Source organism: Peromyscus californicus, unplaced genomic scaffold, assembly GCF_007827085.1.
Source record: "Peromyscus californicus insignis strain IS unplaced genomic scaffold, ASM782708v3 Scaffold_7__1_contigs__length_154581171, whole genome shotgun sequence".
Lineage (NCBI taxonomy): Eukaryota > Metazoa > Chordata > Mammalia > Rodentia > Cricetidae > Peromyscus > Peromyscus californicus.
In genome coordinates, this window is record NW_026294595.1 from 105,349,782 (window position 1) to 105,361,791 (window position 12,010).

Here is a 12,010-nt window from a genome sequence, read left to right on the forward strand (position 1 = left end):
AAAAAACTTCTAATATCATGATAAAGTGATGCAAATTATACTCATTAGAAAGCTATGCCACTCTGCGGCATAGAGGAAACAAGGTAGGTTGGGAGGTTGGGAGGATGAAAAACCTAGACTCTAGAGCAGTGCTTCTTAACCTTCCTAAGGCTGTGACCCTGTAATACAGGTGACCCCCAACCAAAAATTATATTCACTGCCAGTTCGTAACTGTAATTTTGCTACTGTTAGGAATCGTAATGTAAATATCTGATATGCTACCCCTATGAAAGGGTTGTTTGACCGCAAGAGGTTGCGACCCAAGGTTGAGAACTACTGCTCTAGATCCACAAGGAACCAGTAGTATCTGTAACACCTATATCTAGAGTTATTGGGTGAAGGGAAAACAAACCACTCTGTGAAAGTGTAGATCTAGCTGGGCAGTGGTGGAGCACATCTTTAATCCCAGCACTTGGGAGGCAGAGGCAGGTGGATCTCTGTGAGTTCGAGGCCAACCTGGGCTACAGAGTGAGTTCCAGGAAAGGCACCAAAGCTACACAGAGAAACCCTGTCTTGAAAAACCAAAAGAAAAAAAAAAAAGTGTAGATCTAGTTGCAATGTTTACAGAAAATTATTGGTTTTTTTTTTTTTTTTTACTACAAGGCATTGTGAGGACTGAAGGAATTACCATAAAGTACAGGTCACTACTTATGGCATACATGAGTCTCTTTGCCATTAATTGAAAACCCATTCTGTGATTCTGTGCTCCTCACTGTGAGGTGTTTTAAGTGACTGCAGGCTGCACCTAGCTGTCCCATCTCACCTGCCTTCTGGCCAGCAGCATAGTGTACAGCTCCTGAGCTAGAACCAGCTGGTAGCACTGCTAACAGCCTGAGCTGAAGAGGAAGCCTCCTCTGCTCCCACGCCCCATTGGTAGGAAAGGTGAGCCATGACTCCTGGCCAAACATGGAAGACTTGAGCTTTGAGCCAATCTCCTTGCATAGCACAGTGAGTTCCTCCTGTCCCATGCCTCCTCCAGAGAATGTTTGTTCCAGCTTTGCCTGCACCCCCAAACTTTACCTCCCATACTTGCAAAAATACAAGCTGGCCACAGAATGCCATTTAAGAGGCTTTCTCCATTTTATTTCTTTGGGAACGGAAAATGAAAAGTCTTTCCATCACATATGGTAGATATATATATATATTTATATATTTATATATAATTTATTTTGTGGTTGGACATTCCAAAGCTGTTCATTTTTTTTTCTCCCCCCATCTCTGTTTTGTTTTGTGTTAATGCCTTCTCCCAGTCCCTGTGGATCAGGCTCAGGGTCTGGAGCAGGTACAGTGAAGGATTAGAGGAATGGGCAGTGGTTGCCAGAGTGGCCTCCAATCAAGGTCAAAAACCCATTGAGGACCACCCAGAAGGAGCTGTGCAGAGGGTTGGAGGGCACAGAGAGGGCACTCCTGTTTTTGTGGGCGGTACACAGCTTGTTGAACAGTCACCAGTCATGGGAGGAGGCTGGTCAGGGGTTGGGGGACTTGCTCACAGTAGATACCAACCCTCTCCATCCAGACCCCAAAATTCCATCTTGGGGCAGGAAGAGGGGGTGAAAAAGAGAAATACAAGGACTGAGGGCCAAGTCTCCTCTGATTGTTATTGCTGGTGAATTGGAAATTTTACTTTCTTAAAAGAGAAATTAGAATTTCCCTGCCTGTCTTGGGGAGAGAGACTCTGAGAGATTCTAGATAAGGAAGTGAGTGACCTTGACTGTCCCAGCCCATACCAGCCATCCCTGCCCGGACAAATGAGCCAACTCAAGAGTCTGGCAAGCAACCCGAGGGTCAGTGATCCTCAAAGGTTAGCCTTGTTCTTCAGGGACAGTCACATCCAACCCTGACTGGCCCCTCAAACAAGGGGCCCAGGCTCAGACTTGGGCCAGTGGGTCTGAGAAGTGAGCAGGGCACCGAGAGGCGAGCAGGGCTCTCTGCTGGGAGCAAAGGTGAGACTCGGAGGAAAAGGCAGCCTGGGAAGGTGATGTGAGCGTGAAAGCAGGAGGCTGGTGGAGACAGTGAGGGGAAACACAGGAAGACATCAGACATCCATCTGAGCTCAGAAATGGGGCGAACAAAATCCCTAAGAGGCAGGTAGCACTTCATAGCTATCATTAGAGCTGAACAGTGACCCTGGGGATGGTCACCAAGCAGCAGGGGATATAGCCTTGTAGGATCCTGGCCAGAGGGTGAGGGTGGGGCTGAGAAGCCTCTAGGCGACCCTTTCCAAGAATAGGAAGGCAGGTCTCCCCTGGGTACTGAGCTTCCAGCCCCGACTCTCACCTCCCTCAATATACACAGAGGGGCACATGCTCAGGACTAGTCCAGGCTCTAAGGCCTGAGCCAAAGATACCTTGCTGGGGGAGGGGTTGGGCAGGTAGCCCTCTCAACCACAGGCAGGCCATCTGCTCCTACTTCTCCTGCTAATCTGCCTGGGGAAGGAGAACACCACATGAAGGAGAGAGACCAAGAGCCTAGGGTCTGTGGACATTGGTAGACCCACGCAGGCTCCTTCAGGCTGTGTGGCCTAGGAGAGCACAGACAGTAGCACTGGACACAAGGTGGCCAGCAGCAGTGGCCCAAGATCCGGGAAGGGGGCTAGGGTACTTCCTGGCAATGCAAGCCTGCCTCCATCTCCAACGAGAGGCTTTCCAGAAAAGGAGCATGCTCCCTGTACCTGGGACCTCACCCGCCATGCACTCTGCCCTCCCGACGCTCTCCTTGGCAGGAGGGTCTGGAGTGGCTCCCCACAAAGGCAGTGCTGGAGCTGCATGGACTCGGGGGATAAGGGGGCTGGTCACAGCTGCTTTGAGAACCTCTTTGGTTTGGGGATATGCAGCACACACGGGGAAGGGAAATGAATGGAAGGGAACATTGGTGACTCCGACCTTCAGACAGGGCACTTGTCAGAAGGTTGTGCACGCAGATAGGGAATCAGATTTCTGTGGACTCGATGCGCTCGAGGCGGGAGGGGGTCCAGGCTTTCTTCTCCTCACCATGCTGGGGAGTAGGCGTGCTGGCACCCCCTGCTGCCCCACGCTCCCGAAGCCGCCGCTCCAGCTGCTGGTTGCGCTGGTACATCTCCACATAACTCAGCTGGAGCTGTTTCTGGTACTCGATGACCTTCTCCTTCTCCTCCAACCACACCCGGCGCTCCTCTGCAAAGCTGGCACCCTGGCGCTCCCGGGCACGCCGCTCAGCAGCCAGCTCAGCCTGCAGTCTCCCCACCTCCCTGCGCAGGGCTCGTGTCCCACCCTCTCCCCCAGCATCCACCTCCCCATCGACAGAAACCAGGGAAGCAGCAGCTGCCACCCCAGCCTGCCGGCGCATCTTGGCCTCATCACTCTCACAGGAGGCCAGTGCCTCCTGTGGCTCGGCCAGGTCCACAGGGGTCAGTGCAGGCTTGAGGCAGGCAGTGGGCAGCTCGCCTTCACTCAGCTCCAGGCTGGCCTGTTTGCTGCCGAAGGAGTCCCTCAAGCTGAGCAGCTGTTCCTCCTTCTCCCGGAGGGAGGCCCTTCCCTCCCGAAGTTGTGAGCGCAGCCCCACGATCTCACTCAACTTCTGCGACACATCGGCCTGCGAGTCCTTGAGTTGCTGCTTCAGGAGGGAAATCTCCCCGGCCTTCTGGCACACCTGGACAGGGACAGGCAGAAGCAGAAGCCAGGGTAAAGGCAGAGCCGAGGGAGTAAGGGCTCATCTCAACCCAGCTCCCAGATCTAGCTCCGGAGGCACCGAGCTTCCCCTGGACTCAGGCTCAGCCCGCAGGGGGCTCCCTGCCTTATCATCTGACACAGCCCAAGGGCAGTCTCTAGTCTCGTGGCCACTCTGAACTGATGCGGTCCTACTCCCTTCACGACTCCCCCCACTACACAGCAGTAAGTTGCTGCTCCGGGGTCTCCAGAGGAAGAGAAGTTGAAAGGGAGCCAGAGAAGAAAGATCTAAGCCCCCAGCCCGCACCTCCCACTTAGTTTCCTCCATCCGGGGCAGGAAGTCGGCCTGCTCCTTCTGGCAGGCGGCCACCTTGTCCTCTAGCTCTTCCCGTTGCCTCATCAGCTGGGCCGCCTCCTCCTGCAGCTGCTTCTTGTCCTGCTGTAGCCGCAGCACCTGCAGCTGGAGGCCCTGCTGGGCGCGCTGGGCGCGGCGCGCCACCTGCTGCAGCTTCCCACTGCAGCCCTGCCGGAGCTCCGCTAGCTCCCGCTCCCAGGCCTTCTGCCGTTCCTCCAGCACCTGGGCCACGGCTGCCTCGCTCTGTTCCAGGCTGCGCCGCAGAGCAGCCACCTCCTGCTCCTTCTCCCACAGCCGCTCCTCCAACTCCTGGATCAGTGCACTGGGCGAGGGTGGCGAGCAGGCTGCAAACGGCAGGCCCCCACTTCCACCCTCCCCAGATCCCAGGTGGCCTGACCGCCCCATGGATGACGACGACCCACTCTTACTGGAGGCCCGCCCGCTGTCAGAGGTCCCCAGATCTTGGTAGCCTGACCCCCCACCACTGCTGCCACTACTGTAGCCGGCAGTGCCAATACGGTTGATATGGCTGGTGGAAGCACTGAGGGGTGCCAGATGCTGGCTATAGCTGGAACTATAGGTAGGCAGGCTTGTGAGTGAGTTCCGGCCTGAGTCTGAGAGGCCACCCCCACTCCCACCCGCGGGGGTCATGGTCCGTGACTTGTCCAGTCCGCCCTTGAGGCCAGCGGGGCCCTGTCGTCCCTCAGGGGTCCCATTGGTCTGTGGAGGACACAAGTTCTGCATGGAATGAAAGTTCTTGGGTACAACAGGTTTGAAGGCTGATGGCCGAACTAGTGGCTCTGAGCACTGCATAAAAGGAAGGGGAAAGAGGCATCAGACTGAGATCTCTTATCCTTGGCCCCTCCTCTTCCTTATGTCCGAGACTTGTTCGAGAACCACCTCCTGCCCCTGTTAGATCTCACCAAGTCTCCCCATCTGAGGCTCCACCTCAAGTCTCCCACAAGCCATCTCTGTCCTGGATCCACAAGAGAGACTTAGCCCCAGGATTGCACTCCAGAACTCCCCACAATGGTTCTCATCCAGGCTCCCATGATTCCCCCTAAGAAGCCCCACCTTAACCTCCTCGCTCAGTTACCCCCCACTCTAAACCAGGCTATGAGGCCCTCAGGTCCTGGGGACTAACCTGGTCTAGCTTGCCAGAGGTGGTCAGGAGCTTCGGTGGGTGATTGGGTTCACGATACTGTGGTGGAGCCTTGTCGCTGCCCCCACTGCTGCTGCTGCCCCCACTGCTGCCCACCACGTTACCACAAACATCTGTGTGGTCACTACCCCGCAGCTCGCCATTGAGGTAGAGAGAGTTGGCGAGAACCTTGTCCTCTGATGGGTAGCGGCCAGGTCTCTCCCTGCTGGCTCCACTACCACTGCCTCTAGGACCAGGGAAACTGCCCTGGTTGCCCCCACCCCCTGTTCGAGTGCCCACGCTTTTCATAGGAAACTCCTGGGCATGGGTCACCCCACTACCCACACTGCCCATGGTCAGGCGGGGATCTGGGGGTCCAAGCTCAGAAGGCCGGGGGGCAAAGGCCAGGAGAGGGTCCCTCCCGGGATCAGCGCGCACGGGTAACGTCTCCAGCTTCGCCATGACTAAGCCAGAAGGGCACTGTGGGCACAAGTGGGAAGGCAGAGAGGTCAGAATCCACCCCCAGCCCCAAGCAAGTCAGCCCAGGCCCCACTTTGTCTCTCTGTGTTCCTTACAGCGGACCCCAGAGTATAACCAGGCTTCCAAGATGAAGGACTAGCTCTGCCTTTGTGCCAAGGTACCATGCACATACCTTCTCAGCGGGGCTCACTCCTTCACCCCACTCCACCCATGAGCCTCCCAGACTAGTGACTTAACGGTGCTGCAACTCCCAGAGTTTAGTTTTCACTAAATTTACCCGGGATCATGATTGCTACAGTCCAGCTTCCTGGGCTGGGAAGACGGGACTGGTTGAGAAAAGCAGTACCTGACTTCAAGAGGGTAAAGGAGAGACACAAATAACCCTGTACAAAAAAAGATGACACAGTGCGGGTCTTTCCCAGCACCCCCCTCCCCATCTAAGGTGGTAAACAAGGTGAAAGCTAATTACAGGCGACACTTCTCTCCTTACCTTTCCAAACAGGTGGGGGGCCGGCGGGTCCTCAAGCTTGGGGCCCTCCGAGGCCGGGTCTGCAGGGGCCATGTGGCTCACTCTGGAAACCCGGGCTAGGCCCGAAGCAGCTGCGTGGCTTTGAACTAGCCGACCAAGCCATCCCGTACTACAGTTTTCTCCTCTGTGAAATGGGAAGAATTGAAAACGGAGCTGCCGCGCCAGGCGCCCGGAGGCGGCAGGCGAGGGAGAGAAGCCCAGTCTTGGAGTTGGGTGGGCGGAGCTGCCGCTGCGGCCTGCGCCAAGGTCGCCGGTGGGCGCAGCCGTGGTTATGCAGCGGTTGCAGCAGGTGGCAAGAGAGCCCTCCCAGAGGTCTTCCTAACTTGGCCTCGTGGTGGCGTGGCCCCAGGGTGCCCCACTCTCTGATATCAGTACTCCATAGCAGTTCCTAAACTGGCAGAGACCGGGCCAGGGACGCAGCAACACCAGAACACAAGCAGCCAGCTCCTCCCGCCTGGCTTTTCCCACAGGTGGGTGAAGGAGGGGCGGGACTTGCGCAACCAGTGATGATGACCCCTGAGGATGCCATGCCTGCTGAACCTTGCTAAGAATGCAGTACCACCAGGAAGAGTTCTTGGATTAGCCATTCCTCCACACACACACACCCCCCTTTCCCTTTGGACCTTGACCCCGTTCAGTTGACCATGAAGTCCTCTGAGCCAGTTCGGTTGGGTGTGCTCTCTCCCTCAAAGCTTACCCACAGGAGGGGGAGCAAGGCCTCCTGCTCAAAGAGGCCTAGCTTGCTTCCTGGTTCCTTTGTCTCAAGCCAGCACCTTGGAACACCTGTCCCGGAGAGCTGTATAACACAGGTGGGCAGGGATACCAGGCAAGTCCCGGTCACTGGCATGAGGTTCTAATAGCTCAAATATGTGTGTCAGTTATGAAAGAGGGATGTTCTTCAGGCTATAAACTCCAGAAAGCAGGCAGGGCACCCTGTTAAGAGGTCCATGCATGCTCCCCTGAATGCTCTGCAGACCTCTTTCTTCCAAGATGCCTAATTCTAATGCTGCTTCCTTCTTGTCAGGCTCCAAACCGAGGGAGGCTGCCAACACATGTGCCCTTCAATTTCTTCTGGCCACAGTCTACACTGTGGCTCTAGGTAGTGGGTAAGTTCACTAGCAAGCTGGCCGTCGACATTGCAGAAATTCATTCAGTGCCTATCCCTACAGGTACAGAAAAGAGCACAGTTGCCACCCTCCTCCTTTGGGCCATTCTGTGCTCACATGCAGGCTGACACTAGTCTTGTGCACATGAAGCACCTAGGGAAACACTGAGGTGTGGGATGTACAGGTGTGCCACCCACCCCAAGAGTGAGGCCTCTGTACATTTATGCCCTCAGCCTCTTTTGCCTTACCCTAGCTCCAGCTGTCTCCACTTGGGAGAGACTCTAGCCTGCTAGCCCTCAGCCTTGAGACCCCCTCCTACCCTAAACATTGGCCCCTCTCTCATCCTTACTGAGTTCAATGCAGGGAAAAGCTGGGACCGGCAGGGTGAAAATCAAATGGCCTGAGGCTTGAAGCCAAGAAGGAAGCCTGGGCATGGTTACAGGAAGAACTGGCAAATCCTCATGCAGCTGGAGCTCAGGTGGAGGGAACATGAGAGGAGGCTAGGGCACAGGTGTGGGTGTGACATCATTAACATGACAGGGGGAGGGAGATTGCTTAGGAGAAATAGGTGTTGTTGAGAAGACCCAAAGATACCTCTTCCAGGGTGGAAAGAATGAGATTGTTAGCATCCCAGAGTGGTGTGGGCGGGCCCAGCAGCAAGGGTGGTGGAGCCCTATAAGTCTGGGAGGTAGTGTGCGAGCAGGAAAAAGTCCAAGAGACACTGTGCCCGAAAGCCAGAATGGGGAGGGGATTCAAAACAGGGGCACTAACTAGCCTGGAGGCACAGGCCCATAATCTCTTCTACTTGGGATTCTGAAGCAAAGATTGCAAATTCAAGGCCAGCCTGAGCAATCCGGTGAGACCCTGTCTTAAAAAAGAAAAAAGTGACCGGTGATCAACTACTTCCCTAGCAAGTGCAAGACCCTGGATTCAAACCCTAGTATAGAAAAATCAGGAAGAAGAGGAGGAGAAGGAAGAAATGCAGGTAGGGGGAGCTGCAGGGCAGCCTGAGCTACCTGGGGGGGAAGTGCTTGAGCCTGGAAGTTTGATACAATTCTGAGAACCAAATGAGATGAGAGTCCATCTTAAAAAAAAAAAAAAAAAAAACCAAAACAAAGAAACTAAAGAAAATGAGAGAGACTGGGAGGGAGGGATGGAAAAAGGAAGGAGAATACAGGGGCAGTTTCTAGTGTTGAAAAGAAGAGAGGGAGCCGGGCGGTGGTGGCGCACGCCTTTAATCCCAGCACTCGGGAGGCAGAGGCAGGCGGATCTCTGTGAGTTCGAGGCCAGCCTGGGCTACCAAGTGAGTTCCAGGAAAGGCTCAAAGCTACACAGAGAAACCCTGTCTCGAAAAACCAAAAAAAAAAAAAAAAAAAAAAAAAAGAAGAGAGGGTCCAGAAGGGAAACTGGAATTGAAGTGTGGCCTGGATTTAGCAGCTGAAAACATCACTGGTGACTATGTCAAAACGGTTTTAGAAAACCGATGCAAAGCAAAAGCAGAGAGACCACAGGCATGCAAAGGTGCTGAGAGGAGACAGCTGAGTCCTCTGTGAAAAGAGGCCACTAGAGCTGGAGAGATGGCTCAGCGGTTAAGAGCACTGGCTGCTGTTCCAGAGAACCCAGCTTCAATTCCCAGTACCCACGTGGCAGCCCACAGCTGTCTGTGACTCCTGTGGAATCCAGGACTCGGGAGGCAGAGGCAGACAGATCTCTAGGAGTTTGAGGTCAGCCTGCTCTACAGAGTGAGTTCCAGGACAGCCAGGGCTACACAGGAAAACCCTGTCTCAGAGGGGAAAAAAATGGCTGGGGAGGAAGAGGACAGTAGAGGCCCTCACTTAAAGTTTGAAATCAAAGGGCTTTTTCTTTCTCTTTTAAAATTAACCCTGAAAACTTTCCATGGTCGCACAGAGGTAGGAGGATCAAGAGTTCGAGGTCTGCCTTGAATACATACTGAGTTTGAGCCCAGTCCAGGCTACATTAGATCCTGTCTCGAAACAAACAGATGGGAAACACAATAATAAAACCACAGGCCAGGGAGATGGCTCCGTGAGTAGGAGTACCTGCTGCGGGAGCACGGGAACCGGAGTTTGAATCCCCAGCAGTCCAAAAAGCTAGCTGTGCCTGTGCCAGCGCCCATAACCCCAGCACTATGGAGGGCAGAGAATGGAGGAGCACTGAGATCTACTGGCTGCCAGCCTAACTCTAGGTTCAGTGAGAGATCCTGGCTCGAGGGAATAAGGCAGAGAGGGATGGAGCAGGACCCCCATCATCCCTCTGTGTGTGTGCACACATGCACTTCACCAAAAGCCAAAGTTCTGATAGGAATTACAGATGTGATAAAAAACACTGAAGGCTGACGCCACTAGTGAGATACAGGCAGAGGACTAGCAAGGGAGCTGCACCAGAGGCTGGGGTGGAGGAAGGAACAAACACAGGAGCGACGGTGGTGATTTTGAGTGACAGGGGATAATGTAATGAATGTTTGGGAAGATGCTTTATAAATAACTGCCAAGTGCACTCCTCCTGAGATCAGACCATAGTTTGGGGGTGGTCATCTGTCACTCTGCTTCACTCTTCCTCCAGAGTGGATCCTTGTCAAATTCAGATGCTGAGGGTCCTAGACGTTGTCCTGAGCCACCCTTCCCATGCTGTACATGAGGACTGCTCCGTAGTCAACCGGTAGGCAATTCCCAGAGTTCCTTGCCATGATTCTAGCCTGTCATAGCCAACCCCTTGTAACTACTTCCTGTCCCTTGCCTCTTCCAACCTTGAGCTCCTGCAAATTCTTTCCTCAAAACCCTGGTAGAGATCTGGAGGGACAAGGAGTGGAATATATTTCCCTGGTAAGTAAGTAGGAACAGAGGGGTGAGGCAGGGCTGAGCTCCCTCTGTAGGCCAGGCGCCTGGACTGGCCTCCGAGGGAACTGTAATCTGCAAGGGCAGTTAAACAGCATCACTCTGGGATGATAGCCTGTTGCCTGAGCCTGTCTCTGGTTTGGTTCCATCAACCCTCAGTGTCTTTGATATTACAATATTAGTAGTCAAGGGGGGCAGATGGACTCTGGCTAATAAACCCTTCCATGAGCCGGGCAATAGAGTTCTTGCAGCATCAGCTCCAGGTGTAAATCACAGCTCAACTGATGGGAATGGAACCTCATGCAGATGATTCCACCTCAGATTCTCACATCTATCTTACAGCAATTTAAAGAAGGAACCGTATTATGTGTCAAATGCCTGATATTCTTCTTTCTGGCACCCACAACCAAGTAGAGCTTGTAGCAGAGTCCTTAAGGTCTCTCCTGGTAGCCATCCTATATTTCTCCTGACATGAGCTCTTCACGCCACCTACAACCTACTCTCAGCTCTCTGCCCATCCTATATTCCTCTGGAACCAGTCCAAATACTGCTTCTCAGCCTGGCATCCTTGATACCCCAGGGGTCTTGGAGCACTTAGCTCAGGATGCCCCAGGGAGATTTCACTGTGTAGCTTCCCCATGGAAGCCTGTGTTACCTCAGGCCATAAAAGATATCTTTAGGGGGTCTCTGGGCCCTGACATCAAGAAAATGCAAGGCAAATGCATGTGGGAATGTTGGTGATGAGCAATGCAAATAGGAAATGAATTCAGAGAAACCAGGAAAGGCTTCCAGGAAGGATTAAGGGAAGGGATTCAGGGAGCAGAACTTCTTGGTTGGGATGTATGAGAGGAGATGCATCTTTCCTTGGAAACGTGGGCACCTGCAGGGGAGGAGGCCCATCCCCTGCATCCCAGCTCTGATGAAGCCGATGCTTAGGGGCTGAGGGTAACGACAGCACACCCCCACCCACCCGCTCAGCCTGCCTCTGCTGTGCATGTGTGTCATAGTGTGTGTGGGGGGGAAGGGTCGCCATTCACTAGCAATTAGACCCCAGCCACAAATCCTCTGCAAAGGTGCCACAGAGGTCCCTGCGGTTGGAGAAATTCCACCCAAATCTCCCTCGGTCCCCATCAACGCGCGTGGCCCAGGAGGGGGGGCGGGGTGCAGAGAGAAGAGGTGACATAATCCGGGCCGCACCCCCTCCGGCCGCCACCCCCCCACCCCCGCTGGGTGAAGCGTCCATGACATCATCGGCCTCATTCCCCAACTCCCGGTACCCTAGCAGCGGGACGCGCCCCCTCCCCAGCTTCCCACCGACTAGAAGCGGCACGCGATGCAGCGGGCATGGTGACCCGAGGGAGAACCTGGAGGGGCGCCCCGGCAGGCCTGTATCACTTACTCACTGTCTCAGAGTCCGGCGCAGAGGCTGAGACACCAGCGACAGCTGCCCCGCTCTCTGGCGCAGCCCGAAGCCCGCCCCGCAGGGCTCGCGGCGCGGCCCGGCTCTGCTCTTGGCCCCTCCCGCCCCGCGCCCGGCCCGCCCACCAGCGGCTGCGGCAAACGCGAGCCCGCCCTCCGACCACGCCCCCTGGAGCCACCAATCCTGGACGGGGGCGGGACTCGGTGCCTTAACCCCTTTGGTCGCTGAGCGCTGGCCCGCCTGCCCCACAGGCTGGGTGGCACAGATATTCCGGCCTCAGTCCGTTTTAACCACTGTACCAAATTCTTGGTGTCAACCCCTAGTTTCTGCTCTCCAACAACTCCAGCATGTTCCTAGTCTCTCTGAATCCCACATCTTGAACAAAGAGTATGAGCCCTTTGGTTTGGGGACAACACCCCACTTGGACTCTGATTCAACTCC

The 12,010-nt window shown here is 54.8% G+C and overlaps 1 protein-coding gene across 3 annotated transcripts; it reads right to left on the reverse strand.

The window, feature by feature from the left end:
- Window positions 1–1,095: 1,095 nt before the first annotated feature.
- On the reverse strand, window positions 1,096–11,680 carry Lzts3 (leucine zipper tumor suppressor family member 3). 3 transcript variants are annotated; one of them, XM_052723018.1, is made up of 5 exons: window positions 11,549–11,680; window positions 6,150–6,312; window positions 5,183–5,659; window positions 4,054–4,845; window positions 1,096–3,666 (listed from the first exon to the last, which is right to left on the reverse strand). In XM_052723018.1, the coding sequence occupies exons 2-5, from the start codon at window positions 6,219–6,221 to the stop codon at window positions 2,968–2,970; spliced, it is 2,040 nt and encodes a 679-aa protein (XP_052578978.1). In that variant the 5' UTR covers window positions 6,222–6,312; window positions 11,549–11,680; the 3' UTR covers window positions 1,096–2,967. The 3 variants fall into 3 exon arrangements, with proteins under 3 accessions (XP_052578978.1, XP_052578975.1, XP_052578976.1); XM_052723015.1 differs by having other exon boundaries at window positions 3,991–4,845; XM_052723016.1 differs by having other exon boundaries at window positions 3,991–4,845; window positions 11,553–11,673.
- Between the last annotated feature and the right edge of the window lie 330 nt (window positions 11,681–12,010).

Excerpts from the sequence above, each read along its gene's own strand:
- Lzts3 (XM_052723015.1), bottom strand. The coding sequence starts at position 6,221 with ATGGCCCCTGCAGACCCGGCCTCGGAGGGCCCCAAGCTTGAGGACCCG. Across the intron at positions 5,660-6,149 it reads CCCCCCACCTGTTTGGAAAG|TGCCCTTCTGGCTTAGTCAT; the intron begins GTAAGGAGAGAA and ends TTGTGCCCACAG. Across the intron at positions 3,667-3,990 it reads TGGAGGAAACTAAGTGGGAG|GTGTGCCAGAAGGCCGGGGA; the intron begins GTGCGGGCTGGG and ends GTCCCTGTCCAG.